The sequence below is a fragment of the Callorhinus ursinus genome, unplaced genomic scaffold (genome assembly GCF_003265705.2).
Source record: "Callorhinus ursinus isolate GAN/ISIS: 27379988/994484 unplaced genomic scaffold, GSC_fseal_2.0 scaffold4, whole genome shotgun sequence".
Classification (NCBI taxonomy): domain Eukaryota; kingdom Metazoa; phylum Chordata; class Mammalia; order Carnivora; family Otariidae; genus Callorhinus; species Callorhinus ursinus.
Window position 1 is genome coordinate 61,646,890 of NW_027397066.1, and position 23,468 is coordinate 61,670,357.

The window sequence follows — 23,468 nt, forward strand, 5'->3', positions numbered from 1 at the left end:
TACACAAGATAAATCATGAATAAGAAGGTTCAAGAGATTCCTGTTCTCCAATTTCCTACAGTTAAGACCCTAAGTAAGATTTTCAAATACCTAGATGCTTTAACAATTTTTTTAAAACAAAGGAATCTGGGTCAAAGAAGCAATCACAAGAAAAATTAGAAAATACTTTGAGGTGGGCGCCTGGGTGGCTCAGTCGTTAAGCGTCTGCCTTCGGCTCAGGTCATGATCCCAGGGTCCTGGGATGCAGCCCTGCATCGGGCTCCCTGCTCCTTGGGAGCCTGCTTCTCCCTCTCTCTCCCTCTCTCTCTCCCTCTGTCTCTCATGAATAAATAAATAAAATCTTTAAAAAAAAAAAAAAAAGAAAATACTTTGAGGTAATGAAGAAAACATACCAAAACTTATGGGATGCAAGTAGAGCAAACTATACTTAAAGCAAATCAGAAGAAAAATTAGAGTGGAAATTAATGAAGGAATAGAAAAATAGACAAAAATCAATGAAACCAAAAGTTGGTTCTTTGAAAAGATCAACAAAATTGGCAAATCTCTAGCTACACTGAGCAAATAAAAACAGAAAAGATGAAGTACTAAAATCGGGAATAAAAGGAGACACTACTACCTATGTTGTAGGGAAAAAAAGGTGTTATAAAGGAATTTTATGAACAATGGTTTGCAAATACATTGGACAACTTTGCATGAAATGGACTACTAGTTAGAACCACAAATTATCAAAACTGACTTTAAAAAGAAATAGAAAAGCTTAAGAGCCATATAACAAATTGAATTAGTAAACAATTGTCAAAGAAAAGCCTATGCCCAAGTGGTTTCACTAATGAATTCTACCCAAACATCTATAAAAAATGTTTAAAATTCTTCACAAACTCCTCCAAAGAGTAGAGGAAGATCACTTCTCAACTCATTTTATGAGGCCAGTTAAGCAAACAAAGACAACAGCATTATAAAACTATTGAGAACATCTCTTCTAAACACATATGAAGAATTCCTCAACGAAATACTAGCAAACTCAATCTGGCAACATAAAAAAAAAGGATTATATACCATAATTGAGTGGGACTTAGCCCAGGAATGCAAAGTTGGTTTAACATTCAGGAAATCAATTAATGTAATACACCATATGAAGAATAGAAAATAAAGGAAATCATTCTTTGCTCACACTAGGGGAATGTAACAAAGGATAAAGAGTTCAAATTTCCTTTATCTTTTAAAAATAAAGTATAAATAACCCAAGTGAAAGAGAAAAGGACGGAGGAAATATTCCAGATCAAATGAGACTACAGAAAAATGAAAGTTCAATATCTGACCCTAGACTCAAGCCTGTACTGGGAAGATAAAATGCTATAAAGGTCATTATTGGGCCAACTGACATAATGGGAACATGGATAAATAAAAGTATCAATGTCAAACTTACTACAGTTGATAACTTTACTGTGATGCTGTAAGAACATCCCTACTCTTAGGAAATACACACTAAAATACTTAGGAGAAAAGAACCGTTATATATATATATATATATATATACACACACATATATATATATACACACACACATATATATATGTATGGGAGAGAGAGAGGACAAATGATAAAACAAATGGGGTGAAATATTAATGACAGATGAAATGATAGTTTCTTTTTGAAATTATTTACAAGTTAATAATGTGGACAGCCCACCCCTGCCCCGGGGGGGCAAACACATTATTGATGGAAGTGCTTATATTAGCAGGATACTTTTTACACTCCTTTTCTGAGATTCCAGTAAGACAGGGTGCCTGGGTGGCTCAGTTGGTTGAGCGTCTGTCTTTGGCCTGGGGCATGATCTCAGGGTGCTGGGATTGAGCCCAGAATTGTCATTGTTGGGCTCCCTGCTCAGCAGGAGTCTCCTTCTCCCTCTACACCGCCCCCCCCATATAAACAAATAAAATCTTTAAAAAAAAAAAAAGGGACGCCTGGGTGGCTCAGTCGGTTAAGCGTCTGCCTTCACTTCAGGTCATGATGCCAGGATCCTGGGATTGAGTCCCACATCGGGCTCCTTGCTCAGCAGGGAGCCTACTTCTCCCTCTGCCTGCCACTCCCCCCTGCTTGTGCTCTCTCGCTCGCTCGGACAAATAAATAAAATCTTTAAAAAAATAAATAAACGATTCTAGTAAGACAATGATACAGTGAAGAAAGCATTAGCTTGAGTTTTACCTTTCTTACTGATAATGCATTAGCCTGTTTTCTAATGTGTAAAATAGACTGAGTTACATGAATAATGAAACCTGCTGAGTAAAATACACTTAAAATATAATTTTACTGTTTTAAATACTAGAACTTTTTAGTTGTATCTTATTATTTTATGCCATTAATCATATCTGGAATTTTTAATGCTCAGATAGAAGTCTCTAGGAACTAAGAAACAAAAAGACTCTTTTGGTTGGCATATTCCACACACTTCTAACTTTATGATAGTTTAACATTTCTCCTGCCAGTCTTTCAATTACTTGTTTCTTTCTCCATGTTTATCAAATAGCTTAATGTATGAGTGAATAAAGTTATTGTACGGCATAAACTATACTGTAAATTTAAATACAGAGCCTCCTGCTATTCTAAGGAAAAGTACTGCACGGTGTTGGGTGAACACAGAAACTTCATTAATACAGAATTATATTTATTATCACCACTGACACCAACTCCATTTATAATTTTGTACTGATGCAGACTTCTGGATCTTAGATCCTATTCTAAAAAGAGGGATTTATTAATGTGACCATCTCCTTGACTTCATGCCCCTAACCTAATAATTAACTACAGGTACTTGTAATTCCGAAACAGCCCGCTATTTGTTTCCCTAACTCCATGCCTTTCCACACAGTTCTTTGAGCCTGAATTGTCCTCTAGCTGGCACTCCCCTTCCTACAGAGCTGTCATTTGCAAAGGTCTGCTACTAGTACCCTGCCTTCTTACATCTGTACTTAGACATAATTCTACTTTTGCATTTAATTGCTCTGTGATAATTATTTGTAGACCTGTCTCTCCTACTAACCATCGAGTTCTTTGATGGCAAACACTCTCCAGAGTTTAGCACTATGTCTAACAAATAGCTCACACTTAAGTTCTTAGTAAGTCAAAGCAGTAAGTGCTTACTACTTGGCAAGATGCTGTTCAAAGTACTATGCCGTATTAACTCATTTAATCCTTATGCAACCTCATAAGGTTGGTATTATTATTAAGCCCATTTTGAAGATGAAGAAACATGCACAGAAAAGTATCTTTCATTTTTAAAGTATTATACGATCAGAATAAAACATGTTATACACACTCTCAGCTTCCAATCTTGACCAAGAAACATTACAGAGTTCCATTCTAACCTACTAGGAGTCAAACTGCCACATAAACTCGGTCATCTGTAATTGAAAATCTCTACCATGCCTTCCCAACACATGATGATTCTAACTAGTCTGCTCTTCATCAGTATTAAGAAATTTATCCTAGACTAGAAAGTTCAGAATCTCTCATCTTTCTGGTTCCAGATTAGCAAATCTAAACCCTATTGGTTCTTTCTTAATCTACTTACCCACTCCCTTCTATTTCATCTACCACAAATGATGTGCAAAAGCTGCAAGCAAGTAATACTATCCTTAATGTTTTCAACACATTCATTTTGGGACAGAGACTATATAGCATAGTCAGACTGCTCGGGTTTGAATTCTGGCCACTGGGCTCTAGCTGTGTCACCAACGGCGTAAATTAATCTTGTGGACCCTCAGTTTCCCTCCTCTGTAAAATGAGGCTCCTGAACCACTTGCCTCACAAGGAGTCCTTGTGAGGATTCAACGAGTTGCAAACCGCTTTCAACAATGCCCGTCAGATAAAAAGCTTCAACAAGTGTTATTAACAGCACACTCTGCTCCTCAAACGCTGAGGCGCTCCCCACTGACAGAATAAAAGCTAAATACTTAAGCTTGACATTCAAAAAATCTTCAGTCTGATTCCAGTCTACCTCCCCAGGCATACCTTCCACTATTTTGCTACCCAATTCTCAACTCTTGCCCAAATGACCAGCAATGGAACCTGCAGCTCAAGAGAGGACCCTGCCCTCTTTTCAAAATTTCGGTACTTTTCTACCTGCCCTTCAGGGTTCAACTCAAATCTCACCTCCTCTCCAATCTTTCCCCACCCACCCAAACCTGGGGTAACGTTCCCCTCCCCCCGAATTCCCGCAGCACTGGCCGTTCAACGGCTCGTTTGGCATTCACTCCGCTTTGCAATGTAAATTATATTCCTCCGGCTCCCGCAGTAGCGTTGAAGTCTAAGGGTGGGGGTGTGTCCGCTTCTTTGTGTATCAGACCCGCTGGCGGTGCCTAGAATGTGCACGAATAGGCAATTTGCTGTTGCTACAAAAGTTACTCGCTGACGGAAAAACTGGTCCGAAAGGGAACACGACAGAGCCGTTTACAAACTGGGCAGGTGCCGAACAGTTCTGGCATGGAGAGGAAGGGGTGGGGGGTGGTCCCGAAGGTTTCCTTTGAAGCGGGGAGGCGGGGGCCGGGCCTTAGCCAAGGAGCGCGCGGCTCCGGGAGCTTCCCTTCGGGCTGCGCGGGCAGAGGTCGGGGGGGGGAGGCATGGGGAGGGGGCGCGCGAGCGCGGGGCGCGGAGACGCAGCGAGTCCCCCCGCCCCCTCACCTTCTCCTCCTCTTCCTCCTCCTCCTCCTCCTCCTCCTCCCCGGCGGAGCTGTAGGCCTCACAGTGGTGACGCGGGGTCATCCGGGGGCCCGTTACCACCCCATTTTCCTCAGCGCGCGGCGGCGGGGCGCGCGGGACAAGGACTGGACCGACTGAGGAGGGAGAAGAGGGGGAACCGGGCCGGGGGGGGGGCGCGGGCGCTGGCGATCGAGCGGGACGCACGGCTGCGGCCGGTGGGTCAGCGAATTAGTTCCATGACTCCCCCGGACCTAAGGCTGCCGCAGCCACCGCCGGTCCCACTCCTCCAACCGCCGCCGCTAGTGCCCGGGTGGGGAGGGGGTTCCCTCTCGCCATAGGGCGGCGGGGGCCGGGGAGAGGCGGGGAGTGAGACCGGCTCTGCCCCTGCCCGGGGGAAGTGTCTTCGAGGGGAAATGGTGAAAGGGGGGGGAAGGAGGGTAAAAGGAAAAAAAAGGAAGGGGAAAGGGGGAGAAAATAAGAAAAAGCGAGACAGAGGCGCTGCCGCGTCCGCTCGCGGGGAAGGTTGGGGAGGGAGGGGAGGAAAGGAAAAAGTGCCGGCTTCCTCAGCTCCGCCCTCGCGGACCGATTCCTAGACTTGCTTACTCCCTGTAAACAACGCTGAAGTCGTCCTTCTCCCTCCCCTTTTTTCCTTTCCGTGGCCTTCACCGTCCAGCGAACATACAGAGGAGTCCGGTAAAAAGCTGGCTGTTGGAGACGGGCGGGGGAAGTCTTTAGTACTGGGGTGGAAGGAGGGAAGACATTTCCTACAGGCTAAGGAAAGTCAAAGGTGCGCGGACTCGTTTTCCTAGGAGAAGCGGAAGGGCACATCAGCAGCACACGGTGACGTAAGCTCCCTCGGCTTGCTGGCAGAGGCGTGCGGTGCCCGGAGAGTACGCTGCGCATGCGCCCCGGGGAAGAAAGAAGGGGCTGAGTGCTCTGCTTGGGGGTGGGGTTCTGTCTGGATGCTCTTTTGGCCCACCGCAGAGCTACCTAATGTTATCCAACCTGATAAGTGTCTAGGGCTTGTAAGAAGAATTTATTGGGAAGGGGCTGGTGTTTTGTTGTGTAAAGATTTTGCATTCTTTGTTGACCTCGCAAAAAATTGTCTATTACGTACGTATAAGTAGAATTGCGGTTTTTTCCGGTGGCACATAGTGGATGGAGGTAGACTGTCAAGCACTTTAGAAGTCTGGCAGTTTGGAGGATCATATCCTTAAGCACTGTCTTGGGTGTTAAAGGCCTTTTAAAAGGTAAATTATACTATTGATGGCGGGGAACCTGCTTGGTAATGTGCCAAGGGAATTCTATTCACTGAACCAACACATCTGAGTATTTGAGTAGGTTTTATTACCAGGTGTTTAACGAGTATGTGGTGACATATAAATGTGTTTTATTTGAGGTTCTTTTACCTATGATAATTTTTGGCTCATCTTTTAATTGTTTTAGTTATAGAAAGAATATGTGGAATTACAGAAAGTTTTGAAAGAGGAAAGGGGAAAAAAACAACCATTTATAGGAGTGGTCTCCTTTGTGTTTTCCATTTCTGTTTTTTATATGCCTATTTTACCAGTCATTGAAAAAATTTGTATTGAGCTTATTCAGGTGGCCAGACGCAGTGGTAAGCTCTAGCAAACTGGAAGTAACCAAGACAGAAATAGCTCCTGCCATCATGGAGTGTACAATCCAAACAGGATAAATATTAAGCTAATTATCATTATCTAAGATTACCTGGTACATATTTACCCAAAGAATACAGAAACACTAGTTTGAAGGGATATGTGCACGCCTGAGTTTATTGCAGCATTATTTACAATAGCCAAACTATGGAAGCAGCCCAGGTATCCATCAATAGATGAACAGATAAAGAAGATGTGGAATATTACTCAGCCATAAAAATGATGAAATCTTGCCCTTTGCAACAAGACTGGATCTAGAGAGTATAATGCTAAGTGAAATAAGCCAATCAGAGAAAGACAAATACGTGATTTCACTCATTGTGGAATTTAAGATACAAAATAGCTAACGAAGGAAAAGAGAGAAACCAAAAAAACCAGACTCAAATATAGAGAACATATGGTTACCAGAAAGGGGGGGGGATGGGTGAAATAGATGAAGGGAATACATAGTACACTTAGCTGATGAGCACTGAGTAATATATGGAACTGTTGAATCAGTATATTGTACAGCAGAAACTAATATAACACTGCATGTTAACTACACTGGAATAAAATGAAATAAAAAATAAAATTACCCAGGACATTGACTTGTATACGTGTGCATGAATTCCCTCCCTAGAATATAAGGTCTGGGATGGCAGGGATCTTGCGTGTTTTGTTTCACTCTGTATCCCTGCATGTAATAACCTTTCAATATTGGATTACTAACTGAATAAACAATTACCAGTATCAAAAGTATTAAGATGGAAAATTGCAGACTACTATGGAAATACTTAACCTTATACTAGGTAGGGATGTCAAAGAAGGTTTTTCTGAAGAAGTGACATTTAAGATGAGACTTGAAACCACTGGGCAAAGAAGTGGGGGAAAAAGTGATACAGGCAGGGGAACAACATGTACAAGGGTTCTGAAGCTAAAAGGTTGTAGAAAAAAAAAATCTCTGAAGGGTAGTGTATATAGCTGGTCCTGAGAATTGAGGGGGCGAGAATTGAGGTCCTTAGGTCCATAGGACAGAGCCGAGGATGGGAAGCCCAGGAAGGATTTTAAGTGGGTTTTATCCTTTTTTCACTTCATGTAGCCTTTTTCCATATTACTGTGTGGTTTTCCTTCTACATGGCCAACATTTTTCTACAGAGTATTTTTGAGAGTGTAGCATTTCTGCATAATACCTTTGGGAGTGCAGCATAATTACGTTGTTGGACCATGATTTTCACTCCTGTAAGAATCATATAAATTCTACTTCGAGATAGGTGGCCAAGAAAAATGAGAGTATGTCCAAGCAAAAACTTGTCCATGTAGGGCACCTGGCTGGCTCAGTCAGAGCATACAACTCTTGATATCAGGGTTGCAAGTTTAAGCTCCGTGCTGGGTGTAGAGATTCCTTAAAAAATAAAAATTTTTAAAAATTTAAAAAAAAATTGTCCATGAATGTTCATAATAGCATTATTCATACAAGCCAAAAGGTGAAACCACACAAATGTCCACCAACTGATGAACACATAAATTAAACGTGGTATATCTAAACAATGGAATATTTGGTCATGAAAAGGAGGTATTGATGTATGGTGTAACGTGGATGATACTCAAAAACATATAGTCTTTTGTGACTGGTTTCTTTCACTTAGCATAATGATTCCATTTATATGAAATGTCCAGAATAGGCAAATCCACAGAGACAGGATTAGTGGTTGCTTAGCCTTCAGTGCAGAGATGGAATTGGGGGATGATAACCAAACGATGTTGGGTTTCTTTTTGAGGCAAACGTTCTAAAATTGATTGTGATGATGGTTGCATCACTCTGAATATACTAAAAACCATTGAACTGTACACTTAATTGGATTGAATGAAATGTGAATTATATACCAATAATGCTGTTATCAAAAAAAAATGAAAGAAAGAAAGAAAAGAATCCAATTAATTGTCATTCATAACCTTTTTTGGATTATTCCTGGGTCCAATGGTCCTTACAGTTTTATGGATTTTGTTGGATACCAACTGCCAAGTTGTTTAGCAGAGGGGTCAAACCAATTAAAACATAACTGGGAACATGTAGAGCTTCTATTTCGTTATATACTTAACCTTTTTGAAGTTTAGGTTTATTAAAATGATCCTACTGTCTGTGAGAGGCCAGTGACCATCTAGCCTACAGCACTGTAAATGTAATTTCAAGTAATTAATAGGTGGTAAGGAACAAGTTCCAGTTGTCCTAACAGAAACTATCAGCATTCTTCTACACTGTTCACTCACAAGAGCTTACTTTTTATCAACGCCTCTTTTTCCTTAATAACTGTGACATTGCTTTTACAATGGTTGTAGTTGTAAAAAAATGGAAAGCCTTTGAAATTCACTGAGAAAATAAATAAGGCATATGAGGAAAATATGTTAATATCCATTTATTGGTATGGAATTCATATTTTTTCGTTTTCTCAATCTTTTTAGAAATGTTTCCCTTTTGTCCTAATAGTAAAAAAAAATAAGTATCTTTCTACATGGCACTTGCAAATAGTAATAACTAAAATGTATTGATTACTTACAATACAAGGCATTGCACTTTTAGTACATTCTCTCATTTTTAGCCCCACAGCACTACTCTGTAATAGGTGTTTTTTTGTTGTCCCATTTTACAGAAGATAAAGAGGTCCAGTAAATCTGCAAGATTGGTCACAAACTTGGAGAGGCACAGCCAGGATGCAAACCTAGCTTGTCTGACTCCAGAGCCTGCGGGCTTTCGATTACTACCCTTTCCTGCCTCACCTTGTGGGTATTTCTGGCTTCCATGAAATCTTTGAATAAAAATACTCACCCTCTGGTTATTTTTGTCTTGCCTTTAATCTTAGAACATATGTTTTTTTAAGTTTTTAGTTAGCAGTTTATATTTGTTTCTAGAGAGTTTATTTTTGCTTAAAAAGGGGTTATTCAATTTTCTTAGACTTGTTTTATTTCATGACTGGAATATTGAATCTTGAAATAAGGAACATGCCTTGCTTCAAATGCAGAGTGGTAGAGTAAGGAAACACCTGAGAAATAGTGTTACTGTCATAGGAAAGGATCTGCTCTGAAATGCAAAATGGTGTCAAGTGAGACACCCCTCCCCCCACCTTGGAAAGTCTAGGACAACTGAAGGGAATCAAGCTGATGAGCACAAAGTGGTTTGCCATTCTTAATCTTTCAAGAAAAATAATTAGAAGTGCAGTGCATACATTTTTATGAGTATAAAAGACAAGGCTACTAAATCTTTAATGACAGAAATTTCTGGTCTCCTTTGTCTTAAATGAAACTTTTAGGGTAATGTTCCCAGCAGACAATTTATGAAGGTACTGTCTTGTAGGAGAAATACGGAGGCCTACAGGAACAAAGGAAATGATTTATTGTCACTTTAATCACTTATCATTAGCATCTGCTTACACTCAGGGATCCTTTTTACAGCTTCCAAAATATGTTTTCATTAATCCCTACAGTGACAGAATGAATATAAGAGGAGTAAACCTCCCAAATAGACATCAAGAGGAAAGGAGTCCCCATTCATCAAATAGTAGAAAGACCTCATACTTACTATTAGGTGGGGAGAAAATGCTCAGGCCAAACAAGTCAAAAATTCTAAAATAGGAACCCACAAGCTGCCATCCAGACTTTACCCTGAATGTAAGCTGGCTTTAGGTTTCTCATTGTAAGGTGCTTATTTAGAAAGACCTCACCTGAAGGGATCATTGGTTGCATGCTTCATTAAGAGTGCCCTCAGAAGTCAAATAGCAGCCACCTATTTGAAATTTGTAAACCAAAAGATCTTCAGTAGAAACTTTATTCTTTTGTTGTTCTTGTTGGAAGAAAAATACACCATTTAAATAACACCACTTTACTCTTTCACAAACTGTTTTGAATTCCTGAACCACCAAATTTAGTAAATTCAGAAAAAAATCCTTTTTTGAAAATTGAGATTTTATTTATTTGAGAGAGAAAGAAAGCACAAGCAGGGGGAGCGGCAGAGGGAGAGGGAGAAGCAGGCTCCCCGCTGAGCAGAGATCCAATCCCAAGACCCCGGGATCATGACCCAGTCCGAAGGCAGACACCCAACCGACTGAGCCACCCAGGCGCCCTAAAGATATATTATATAATCAAACTACCAATACACTTTGTTTCTTGTCAAACATTTATGGGGGATGTATGGAGAGAAAGGTAAACATCTTCCAAAGTGTATTTTTAGTATCATCACAACATGTTTACTGCAACCCTTATTTCTTCTGAGTAAAGGAAAAAAAAGAACTGTTTGGGGAATCAATTTAAATTGTCCACAATCAGGGTTTTCCAAGACTTCTTTCTCACATAACTAAGCTACTTTTATTACCAGACAGTGATGTAGTAAATACTGAGTCCCGGTTGCATACTGGGCTTGGCACTGTTAAGAGGTTGGAAGGTGAGTTATATATAGTCATGTTTGTAAGACATTTATTCGTTCAATCATTCAGTAATTCAGCAACATTTAGTAGCTGGGTGCTAGTGAGCAAGTTAATCAGCTTCTCTATAACTTGACCTCAGTTTCATCATCTGTAAAATGAGGGTAATAATTATGAGAATTAAATGGGACAATATTTGCAAAAGACTTAGAACAATGTATGACACAGGAGACACTAATTGTTAGCCTAACTTAAGAGTCCTTTATGTGCCAGGCTTGAGTTTGATTTTTTTTTTTCCACAATACAGTTAAAGATGGCCCACCCTCAAGCAGCTCTCGGCCTTGCAAGGGAGATGTACATGTTAATGAATGTTATTAATATAACATGAGAAGTTTTATAATAGTTACATGTAGAATGCTATGGGGAAACAGAGAAAGGAGAAATTCTGTATGTTGGTTAGAGGATGCTTCTATAGACTTGCATGCACCATTAATTATTTACTGTGTGTCAAATTTACAAAATTACAGTTGTGTAAAACAAGTATTTGGTGTCTCACAGTTTCTGAGCCTCAGGAACCACAACTATCTTAGCTGGGTAGTTCTGATTCAGGGTCGCTAATGAGGCTACAATGAGGTTGTTGGCTGGAGCTGATGTCATGAAGGGCCTGGAGAATGTGCTTCTAAGTTCAGTAAAGTGACTATAGGCAGGAGGCTTCAGTTCTTGCCACTGGGCCTCTCCAAAGGGCTGCTCATGAACAGGCAGTTGGCTCCCCCATAACAAGTGATGAGAAAGACAGAGACAAACAGAAATGGAGAGACAGAGCGCCAAGGTGGAAGCTGCAGTTATTTCATGACCTAATCTGGGAAATGATGTACTATCACTTCCGCCATATTCTGCTCGCTAGAAGCAACTCACTAAGTCCAGGCTATACTGAAGGAGAGGGGGATTAAACATGAAGGGAAGAGTATCAAAGAATTTGTGAACATCTTTTTAAAACACCGCAGGTATGGAAGAAAAAGTAAGGGTTAGCTATGTAGACAGGAACAAACTTATGACAAGCAAGGAAATAGCAGAAACAAAAGAATAGAGAATCGAGGGGAAATTGTTATGAGGAAATCGACTTAGAGAGGTAAAGTAGCTTTCCTATCATGTGTTAAACAGTTAGTAAATGGCAGAGCCAGGATCTGAACCCATATTTCTGGTTATAGAATCCAGATCTTATGACTGCCTATATTAGGCAAGGTTCTTCCGAGAAACAGAACCAAAAGGATGCATCTATGTCAACAGCCACATCTGTATCTATATGGAGAGAGAGAAACAGAAATTTATTCTAAGGAATTAGCTCACATGATCATGGAGGCTTGGTAAGTCCAAAATCTGCAGAGTAGGCTGGCAGACTAGAGACCCAGAGAAGAGTTGCAGTTCAAGTCCAAAGGCAGTCTGATGACAGAATTCCTTCTTGCCCAGGAGAGGTCAGTTTGTGCATATTTCAGGAAGCCTTCGACTGATTAGATGAGGCCCACCCACAGTATAGAGGGTAATCTGCTTTAAAGTCCAATTTAAATGTTAAATCTCATCCAAAAAAATACCTTCACAGAAACATCTAAAATAAATGTTGACCAAATATCTGGGCACTGTAGCCCAGCCAAGATGACAGATAAAATTAATCATCATACTACCCTATACAGTAGAGGTAATTTGGGGTTCAGATAGCAAAGGGCCCCAAGTGCCATACTAAGCAGTTTGTTGAATCTACAATTAACCAATAGCTCTCTCATGGCTCTATCATGTCTAATCAGACATGACCTTGAACATCTGATAATAGTGGAGTGTTCCCATAGAATATTATAATTCTGTTAGAGAATGTCCATTGGACTATTTGTCTATCAGGCTTCATCTTCAGTATGTTTTGACAAATGAAAAATTTGGTTTTATTGACACTGTACTTTTTCCTTTCAAGACTTCCCAGTCCACATAGTTTTAGTAATTAGCCTTTCACATATTTCAAAATGTTTACTCATTTCAAAAATATTTTTCTCTCTTATTTATTCTCCCCATTTGGACTTTTTTCTCTTAACTTTTTCTTTTTTTTTTTTTTGTGCCTTATTTCAAGGATTCTTTTTAGCCATACTCCTACCAGAGTGAAATATGAAATTAGGAAGGAAGACAAAAATGTAGGTGGGGAAAAAAAGAACCCAGTTTATATACCAGCTGGACTTGGTGGTTCTAAAAGTATAAATATTGTTGAAGCATCATTTCTTTGCAGAGGGTGCATAAAGCTGAAAAGCTGTTTCATCCTTGCTGCTGGAGAGATTTCTCTTTGTAGCTAACATAGAGCAGGGAACTCTTTACATTTTTCTTGGAGCCTCAGAATTTAAAATCCTAATGGTCCCAGCCTGCTCTTTTGGCCTACTCATATTCTGGGTCCTCACTGAGGACAAGACACAGATGGGGTGGACAGGAGAGTCTTGTGAGGCCACTTGAAAGTGATCTGAATTACAGGTCTATGATTACATCCTGCCAGAGCAGGAGAGAACAGGAAGCAAAGTCTAGAAAACCAGCAGAATAAAAGATGCAACAAACTAGAAGCAAAGCAGAACTGGACTTGCACAAAAAATGGGGGCAGAGACCTGGTGGTAAAGCATAAAAGAAGGCAAGAGAATTTGGGAATTAGTTCCACGGATATAGCCCACTTTTCACTTTCCCTCTTAAACACAACGTTATATAATTTATGAGCTTCAGAGCACCCATGGGTGGATAACACCAGTAGCTGGTTTGGTGAATTCTATTAAATGAGCAGATTTTGTGGGTGAGTGAAGAAGACATCAGCATCATTTGAAGGAGATGCTAGTTTCCTAAAAAAGAAACATTTAATCCATCAGTGCTACTCTGTGTTCCTTTCTTTCCCCCAACACCCCCTCAGTGCTACTGATCATCCTACAAGCCCAACCAAGTATGATTTCCATCTTTAGTGCTATAGGAAAAGGCCTTCATTAATAGCATGAAGAAACAAAGATTTTACCAAAATCGGTTTCTTTTATTTTCGAACATACCAACACAAATATTATGTCAATGAAGAAAGGAGATTTTGATAGTTTATCTTTCTGTTTTTAATGAGATTAAATCTAAACCAACTTGGAAAAATAGTTTTCCTATTTTACCTTGAAAGATTGCCACTGGAAGTATTCCATAAATTCTCTAAGTAATCCATCCACAGGAATATTGTCCACCTTTTAACTGTGTTCCTTCGCATATTTCAGGAAGCTATTAATATATTACTCATTTGAATTGTGTGATAGCAGAAATTAAGACCCCCAGATCTAACCATACAAATATACTCTTTGGATCAACCCATGTAGAAAATGATCAGCTAATTTTGACTTAAAGCTTATTTATATTTATAATCACTTGCATTTTAAAGCAAAAAAAAAGTACCCAAAATTTGCTACTATATAAGATAATTTCCATTCCTGAATCCATAATGTCTTCTGAGTGCTTGAGGATAAGTTTGGGTAAGGAAGAAAAATAATGCTGCAGAAATATGATGAGAGGAAACAATCTTTGTGCTAAAGAAACCAGTATTCAGTGGGACCTTCCCTTCCTCCTACAATATCAGATATTCTCCATCATGCTTCTCAGAGAGGGCCACTGATCAGTTTTTATAGGTCCATTGAAACTTGGCCTCCTGACCACTATCAGGAATTTACAACGTACATATAAATTGGTAATGAATATTAAAAGACTGATTTGAATGCCAAGTCAGGTTTTTTTCACCCAGAGAATTGTTGAATAGAACAGACTTCCTTTGACAGCTACTCCCACATATGTTATAATATATGCACCATATTCCTTACTGTAGAAAGTTACCATTAAGGCCACAGAAACTAGAATTTGTCTATATGAAAAAAACAAGGCTATATATGTTACTAATGATATTGCTTTGATATTTATACATAGTATTTTGCTATTTGCCTTTGCCTTTAATATGTATTTGCACTTTAGTTTCTAAAACTATGCAAAAGCCAAGTAGTTAGTTATTCACTAAGTTCTCATTAGTCACTGAATTCAATTTATAAAACTTTTACTGTCAGGTAGTAGCTGTAGACTTTTATAAGTTCGATACACATTAAACAAAGGAACCAAGACAAAATGTAATTTCTATGCTAACAAAGCCAGGATCCTTTATCATAATACTAAAATTATCCCTAATATTAGGAGTTAAATTAGAGTAAAAGCCAACATTAGAAAAGATTTTCATAAGGTTTTTTTGAGTGGAGGGCTTTTTCTTTTCTTTTTTTTTTTTTGTCTTAAGAGCCAACCATTTTACATTAAAAAAATTCATTAAAGTTTGTTGCAATCGATACATATTCTCATCTTCCACAGCAGCTTGAGGGGGTATAACCCAAGGGGTAGATGTCATGACAACAGGAATTTCTGGCTCTGAGCATCCCCTGTGTAAATGCTGGTACCCCAATCCTCCTAGCACTCAAACTTTCTCCTTTCCCTTGGCAGGTCCTAGAAGAGTAAACTTGATCTGCTTGACAGCCATTGAAAGAATTTCATCTCTGTTCTCTGCCTGATTGCCTTGGCACAGCTGCCCCTCTGGCACTCTTCAGATGGGTAATGACCTTGGTCTGACACCTAGGGGTCACTGCTTCACAGTTTGTGCTTAACCAACCATCACCGTCCTCACTGCTGATATTGGATTAGGTCCCTTGTAGTCAATGTCTATGTTATTCTGGGTGATGAGGCAGTGAAGTGAGCTTGGGAACTCTCTGTTTCTGCTGGTATTATAATCCTTTCAATGAATTTCTAAATGGGGTGGTCTTGCTTTCCACTTTTATAGTGCTCACAGTATCAAATTTTACATTGACACATTTCCTTATGGTTCTTAAGTCTTATGCTCTGACTCTGTCATCAACTTCTGCGGCACTGGGTCAGGTAACGTTTAAAGTGATACTACTTAACTCCTGAAGTGTCTGGACACTTTGACTCCCAGCTCTTCGGAGTGAGTTCCCTGCCTACTTCAGGTCACCCCCCAAAAAATTAGGGAGCAGCCTCTCTGTCTCGCCTGATCCCATCCTGTGGAGACTACCGTGAGTTCCAGAGTATTCTCTCTCCCTCTCCCTGTCTCTGACCCTCTCCCCATCTGTTTCTCGAGATCCATAAGAGCCTCTGGTGGCCCTACTTTTTAAAGTGCATAAGTAAAGAAAGTCCCCATGTTAAATGTAACTTTTACTTTTTAAGAGAAAAATTCACTTTCTGTCAACAAAGGCATAGAAACATAGAATTCTATTTATAATAGACTTATAATTACTCATTCATAGAATGTTAATGTAAATAATAATATGACTCTTCATTTAATATTACGGTTAGTTCAGAAAGAGATAAAGAGAAAACATTGCACCTGAAGATTATATTTAAAGTCAGTCTTTACTTTTCAGTTTTCTAAGTTTTATTTTTCTTATCAGAAACCATTTTGTATTTCGTTAGATCAACCATCTCGGTTCTTCAGAGTTAACTGGATTTTTATAAACTGTTATTCACAATCATTCAATAGTGTGTGTGTGTTTGTTTTTTGTTTGTTTGTTTTTTGTCAAGCCTCTTTTCTGAGTAGGGGCCTCAGTGAGGCTGTTGGGAAGAATTATTTCCTGGAATGAAATATCCTGGCCAGAGTGACACACTCCATGTTGTATTTGCCACGAAGTTGATGAAATTATGCCTTTTCAGCAGAGTGCCCCACATCTCCTTCTTTCAAGAGTAGGCATTTTCTTTCCTTTTCTTTTTTTTAAAGGTTTTATTTATTTGAGAGAGGGAGAGATGGAGAGGGAGCAAGAGAGAGAGTGGGAAAGTCAGAGGGAGAGGGAGAAGCAAGCTCCCCGCTGAGCAGGGAGCCCGATGTGGGGCTCTATCCCAGGACCCTGGGATCATGACCTGAGCCCAAGGCAGACACTCAACCGACTGAGCCACCTGGGCGTCCCTAGTGCAACAAACTCTTGAAGGCATTTTTAAACACAGCCTGGTACGTTGTGTGGTACAGACTGATGCTAATGTCGGTTGATTTTGCAAGCCACACTAACTAGTAAAAGCTGTGGTTATATGGGACTCTATCTGACTCAATAAACAAATATCCAAATGTTTATTGAGCATCAACTATGTACAAGGCCTTGGGCTGAGTTAAAATACTAAACTGAGCACAAGCTGACCACAGAGGCAGGAGAAAGTGTTACAAACACAAGTACGCTTATTGGGAAATATGCAGAGATCATAATTTTAGGGGGAAAACTGAGAACAGCTACGCAGATATTTTGTGGAACTTTTCCATGTGTTCTTAGGAAATACTTAGAGTTTCTACTTTCCTAAGTATTCTTAAACACTCTCTTTTATTCTAAGATCCTGGTAAAATCTTAGTGGATTGATCTCATCTCCCGGGGCTCTCTTTATTGCCCTGATATAGGTTTACTGTGCAGTGGTATATCTACCATCACTCCAAACATGTTCTGTGCTCTTCCCTTAGATTTATGTCAGGTTCCCATACATGGGAAGAGAATCATCTGAGAGGTCTGCACAATGATGGCCTTATTTAGGATAGTGCCTATGTTGTTGAAACAAAGGACTCAAACATACAGATACCAAAGTGGTGGCTTTATAATATGGGGAACACAATTCTGTCCATCTTGTTACTTTTCCATCCCTAGGGAGTTGGCTTCATTTTTGTGCCTGAAAAGAGCTCCCCACCACATCCTGATTCCAGCTTACTTGAAGGAGAAAGAGTGAAGGAAGCACCTGACACAGAAGTTGCATATATCATTTACTTACATTCCCTTTACTATGCAGTCATTAGCCATATTTGGATCTAGCTTAAACTATCCTTAGTATGGAAGATGAGGGATATTGAGAACAATTAGCAGACTCTGCCACATACTAATATGATCTGGATCTCTTAAAAAATTGTCTTTGAAAAACAACAAGAGCAGTTGTTGCTCTGGCATGCTACATCACTTCCATCCTAGTTCCCTTGAGATTCTTACTAGTACTTAGAATACTGTGCAGCAGTATACATACCTGTGCTGACTGTCCCTGCAAAAAGTGTAACCTCTGCACTGAGTGTCACAAAGAGCCATCTTAGATTATGGCTCTGATCACTACACTTTGAATGTACACTAACACTATAATATGTTAAAGATAGAACTAATACAAATAAGATTATGAAGCTGAATGTAACCCTTTCCTATGTAGCTAAAATCTCAACTTTCCAATGCCCTTCACTTTACTTTTTGTAGGTAAGGAGTCTTCCTGTTTGGCATCCTCATTACCCTACTTCATGCCTTGTTGATCTTCTTCTGTTGGTCTCCTGCTTGCCCATGAGGCTGAGCTTCAACACTCTCCTCACAGGAAGCCCTGCAGTCTTTAGCACATTCCACAGGATGTGCGCTTCCTTCCTTGACTACTCTGAAAACTGTGGCTGGCCAGTCCAGATTGTCTTGATTAGGGAATCTCTGCTGATGGGAACAGAAACCCCCTCCACTCAACTGTATCGGTGTGGGTGGGAAGATTGTTTATTGAAGGGATTCAGGGAATATCAGGGAATCTAATTTCAGAAGGTAGAGTCCTATTTCACAGGAAGTAGATAGCCATCCAAAAACTACTTTCTCTGGTGTCACATGATCTCTCATCTCTGCTCCTCTGGGTATGTCCATTTGTTCCATCCCCTCGACCCGTCCATTTCTGATCTCTCTAAGGCTTTTGAGGTTTGCTCCCCTACAGTTCTTATCTGAGACTTTGATTTGCCATGGTCGCATGGTTGCCCCAATCCTCCCTTGGTCGAGAGCTCCTCTGCACAATTAGAATAGCCTCAGTCTCTGTGCTTTGGTTCAACTTCTGAAATGGGAACATCTAATTGGCTCGGGCTGAATTAAGTGTCTACCCCTGGTTCAATCGGTTGTAGCCAGGAAAGCAGAGTCACCTGAGACAAGCAGGACTGTAGGCTAGAAGACAGATTCTCTTAGAATAGGCTGTGAGTGGGAAGATGACTGATATATCTATCAGACATAATCTTTTTAATATTTTTAACCCCAGTCCAAATTAGGCTGAGCAGAGTTAGTCCTGGAATAGTGTTAAACCTCTGGTTAGTTACAAAATACCATCTGACCAAATACCATAACTGATACCAGGGGTGATCCCCCAAAGGCACTACAGGTCAGCTACTCCCATGACCAGATAACTTGCTGCTTCTTGCCTTCATCCACTTAGGCTCAAGAATTGGCAGCTTCAGACTCTTCCATAGTGGTCTCAGCTTATGGAAACGTGGTGCATCTAAACACCAGGATTCCTTCTTATTTTAGACATGACTTCTTTATATCTCCTTTTGAAATCTTTCATGATTTCCATCATGTTCCTTTGAATTACATGATCTGTGGGTATCATTTAGAAACACAGAAATATACATTACGAGTTTACCTACAGCAGGAGTAGGTTGAGGTTTCTGTGGGTATTGAAGCTTACACAGTTTTAGAGACATTTTTAAAGAAAAAAGAATATAAAATTATCAAGACAAAATTGGGTATGAAATTGTATATATATACCACATCTTCTTTATCCATTGATCTGTTGATGGACATCTTGGCTCTTGCCACAGTTTGGCTATTGTGGACATTGCTGGTATAAACACTGGGGTGCACATACCCCTTTGGGTCCCTACATTTGTATCTTTGGGGTAAATACCCAGTAGTGCAATTGCTGGATCGTATGGTAGTTCTATTTTCAACTGTTTGAGGAACCTCCATACTGTTTTCCAGAGTGGCTGCACCAGCTTGCATTCCCACCAACAGTGTAGGAGGGTTCCCCTTTCTCCGCATCCCCGCCAACATCTGTCGTTTCCTGACTTGTTAATTTTAGCCATTCTGACTGGTGTGAGGTGATATCTCATTGAGGTTTTGATTTGGATTTCCCTGATGCCAAGCGATGTTGAGCACTTTTTCATGTGTCTGTTGGCCATTTGGATGTCTTCTTTGGAAAAATGTCTGTTCATGTCTTCTGCCTATTTCTTGATTGGATCATTTATTCTTTGGGTGTTGAGTTTAAGGAGTTCTTTATAGATTTTGGATACTAGCCCTTTATCTGATATGTCATTTGCAAATATCTTCTCCCATTCTGTCGGTTGTCTTTTGGTTTTGTTGACTGTTTCTTTTGCTGTGCAAAAGCCTTTTATCTTGATGAAGTCCTAATCGTTCATTTTTGCCCTTGCTTCCCTTACCTTTGATGATGTTTCTAGGAAGAAGTTGCTGCGGCTGGGGTCGAAGAGGTTGATGCCTGTGTTCTCCTTTAGGATTTTGATGGAATATTATGCAGCCACAAAAAGGAATGAAATCTTGCCATTTGCAACGACGTGGATGGAACTGGAGGGTATTATGCTGAGTGAAATAAGTCAATCAGAGAAAGACATGTATCATATGACCTCACTGATATGAGGAATTCTTAATCTCAGGAAACAAACTGAGGGTTGCTCGAGTGGGGGGGGGTGGGAGGGATGGGTTGCCTGGGTGATAGACATTGGGGAGGTAATGTGCTATGGTGAGCACTGTGAATTGTGTAAGACTGTTGAATCACAGACCTGTACCTCCGAAACAAGTAATACATTATATGTTAAAAAAAAAAAAAAAGCAGGAGGGGAAGAACGAAGGGGGGAAATCGGAGGGGGAGACAAACCATGAGAGACTATGGACTCTGAAAAACAAACTGAGGGTTCTAGAGGGGTGGGGGGTGGGGGGATGGGTTAGCCTGGTGATGGGTATTAAGGAGGGCACGTACTGCATGGAGCACTGGGTGTTATATGCAAACAGTGAATCATGGAACACTACATCAAAAACTAATGATGTAATGTATGGTGATTAACATAACAATAAAAAATTGGGTATGAAATTGATCCTCTATTTCAAATGAAATAGGAAACACAAGAGATATCTTTTTAATAAATGGTTCTTAAATTTCACTGGGCATAAAAATAACATGGCAATCTTATGAAAATACAGATTTCTAGACAAGGATGCCCACTCTCACAACTTTTATTCAACATAATACTGGAATTCTTAGCCAGAGCAATTAGGCAAGAAAAAAAAAAATAAAAGGCACCCAAATCTGAAAGAAGTAAAATGATCTGCGTTTACAGATGACATGATACTACATATAGAAAACCCTAAAGACTCCACCATAAAAACTGTAGAACTAGTAAACAAATTCAGTAAAGTTGCAGGATACAAAATCAACATACAAAAGGCAGTTGCCTTTTTATGCCCTAACAACTAACTATTGGAAAGAGAAATTAAGAAAACAATTGCATTTATAGTAGCACCAAAAAGAATAAAATACTTAGGTATAAATTCAATCAAAGAATGAAAGACCCATAAACTGAAAACTGTAAAACACTGATGAAAGAAATTGAAGAAGACACAAATAAATGGAAAGATATGGATTAGAAGAATTAATATCATTAAAATGTCCATACTACCCAAAGCAATCTACAGATTCAGTGCAATCCCTATCAAAATTCCAATGGCATTTCCACAAAAATAGAACAAACAATCCTAAAATTTGTATGGAAACAAAAAAGACCCCAAATAGCCAAAGAAATCTTGAGAAAGAAAAATAAAGATGGAGGCATCAAACTTCCTGATTTCGAGCTACAGTAAACAAAATAGTATGGTACAAACAGAACAGAAACATAGATCAGTGAAACAGAATGGAGAGCCCAGAAATAAACCCACACATATATGGTTAATTTCTGACAAAGTTGCCAAGAATATACAATGTGGAAAGGATAGGGTCTTCAATAGAGAGCCACATGCGAAAGAATGAAGCTGGACTCCTATCTTATATCATACACAAAAATCAACTCAAAATGGTTTAAAGATTTGAACATAGACCTGAAACTATAAAACTCCTAGAAGGAAATATAGGGAGAAATCTCCTTGACATTAGTCTTGGCAATGATTTTTGGATTTGACACCAAAATCGAAGGAAGCAAAAGGAAAATTAAACAAGTGGGACCACATCAAACTAAAAATCTGCACAGCAGGGCACTTGGGCAGGTCAGTTGGTTGAGCACCTGACTCTTGATTTTGGCTCAGGTCGTGATCTCAGGGTCATGAGATGGAGCCCCCTATAGTCAGGTTCTATGCTCAGCAGGGAGTCTGCTGCTCTCCCTCTCCCTATGCCCACCAACTTGTATGTGCTTTCTCTGTCTCTCAAACAAATATATCTTGTAAAGAAAAGATTTTATAAACTAAACTAAAATAAAATAAAAATCTGCACAGCAAAGGAACCAATCAACAAAATGAAAAGGCAACCCACAGAATAGAAAATATTTGGTAAAACACACATCCAATAAGGAGTTAATATCCAAAATATATAAGGAACTCAACTAGTTAGTAAAACAAAAACAAAACAGCAAAAAATGAAAAACAAAACACGAAAAATTAAAAATGGGCAAAAGACCCAAAGAAGACATACAAATGGCTAACATCTGAAAAGATACTCAATATCACTCATCGTCAGGGACATGCAAATCAAAACCACAGTGAGATATCATCACCTCACACCTGTTGGGATCTCTATTACCAAAAAGACTCTTACCTTTACCAACCTCTCCACGTTTCCCCCATTGCTGGTGAGATGTGGAGGAAAGGGAACCCTTGTGCACTGTTGGCAGGACTATAAATTGGTACAGCCACTCTGGAAAGCAGTATGGACATTCCCCAAAAATTGAAAATAGAACTACCATGTGACCCAGCAATCCCACTCCTGGGTATGCATATTCAAAGGAAATGTCATCATTGTCTTGAAGAGATATATGCTATATGTACTCCATGTTCATTGCAACATTATTCACAATAGATAAAAGTCTGGAAAAGCCTAAGTTTCCATCAACAGATGATGAAGATATATATATATAAAATGGAATATTATTTAGTCTTTAAAAAGAAATTCTGCCATTTGAAATAACTTTGATGGACCTGGAGGGCATTGTGCTAAGTGAAATAAGTCACACAAAGAAAGACAAATACATGGATCACTTATACATGGAACTAAAGAAAAAAAAATCAAGCCCATAGAAACAGTAGCATGGTGGTTGCCAGGAGGTGGGGAATGGGGGAAATGGGGAGAGGTTGGTAAAGAACACAGACTTTCAGTTATAAGATGAATAAGGTCTGAGAATCTAAAGTATAACCTGGTCACTGTGGTTGTTAATACTGTATTATGTAATTGAAACTTGCTGAGAGTGGAACTTAAGTGTTCTCACACAAAAAAGAAAAAGGTAAATATGTGAGGTGATGGATGTGTTAAGTCAAATGTGGGAACCCTTTCATAATGTGTACATATATCAAATCACTTTATATACTTTAAATATATTACAATCTTATTTGTCATTATAGCTCAATAAAGCTGAATAAACACACATGTGAAAACGATGTTTGTGAACATGCTACTTGTTTGCTACATTGACCAAAAAACCCCCAGATTCCTGGGTCAACTCTGACCTACTGAATCAGAATTTCTGAGAGGAAGTCCTGAATCTGCATTTTAGCAGCTGCATCCTCAGGTAGTCTGAAGACCACATTTTGAGATAAACCCAAGTGACCACTGTAGTGAATTAATAAGATTTTTAATGATATATATTTTTTGGCACATATACTAGGGATTCCAA

At 39.5% G+C, this 23,468-nt stretch overlaps 1 protein-coding gene and 1 long non-coding RNA gene across 3 annotated transcripts in view; one reads left to right on the plus strand and one right to left on the minus strand.

The window, feature by feature from the left end:
• The window catches only part of CCNI (cyclin I), a 33,144-nt gene extending 27,925 nt beyond the window's left edge, over positions 1-5,219 (minus strand). For both annotated transcript variants that reach the window (XM_025887274.2, XM_025887273.2), the window contains exon 1: positions 4,681-5,219. In XM_025887274.2, the coding sequence (XP_025743059.1) occupies positions 4,681-4,761 (81 nt within the window). In that variant the 5' untranslated portion in view covers positions 4,762-5,219. The remainder of the gene's footprint in view (positions 1-4,680) is intronic.
• Positions 5,220-5,275: 56 nt separating this feature from the next.
• LOC112835941 (uncharacterized) lies at positions 5,276-20,422 on the plus strand. The gene is made up of 3 exons (XR_003211342.2): positions 5,276-5,391; positions 15,278-15,385; positions 20,040-20,422. It is a non-coding gene; the product is annotated as an uncharacterized lncRNA (long non-coding RNA).
• The last annotated feature ends 3,046 nt before the right edge of the window (positions 20,423-23,468 follow it).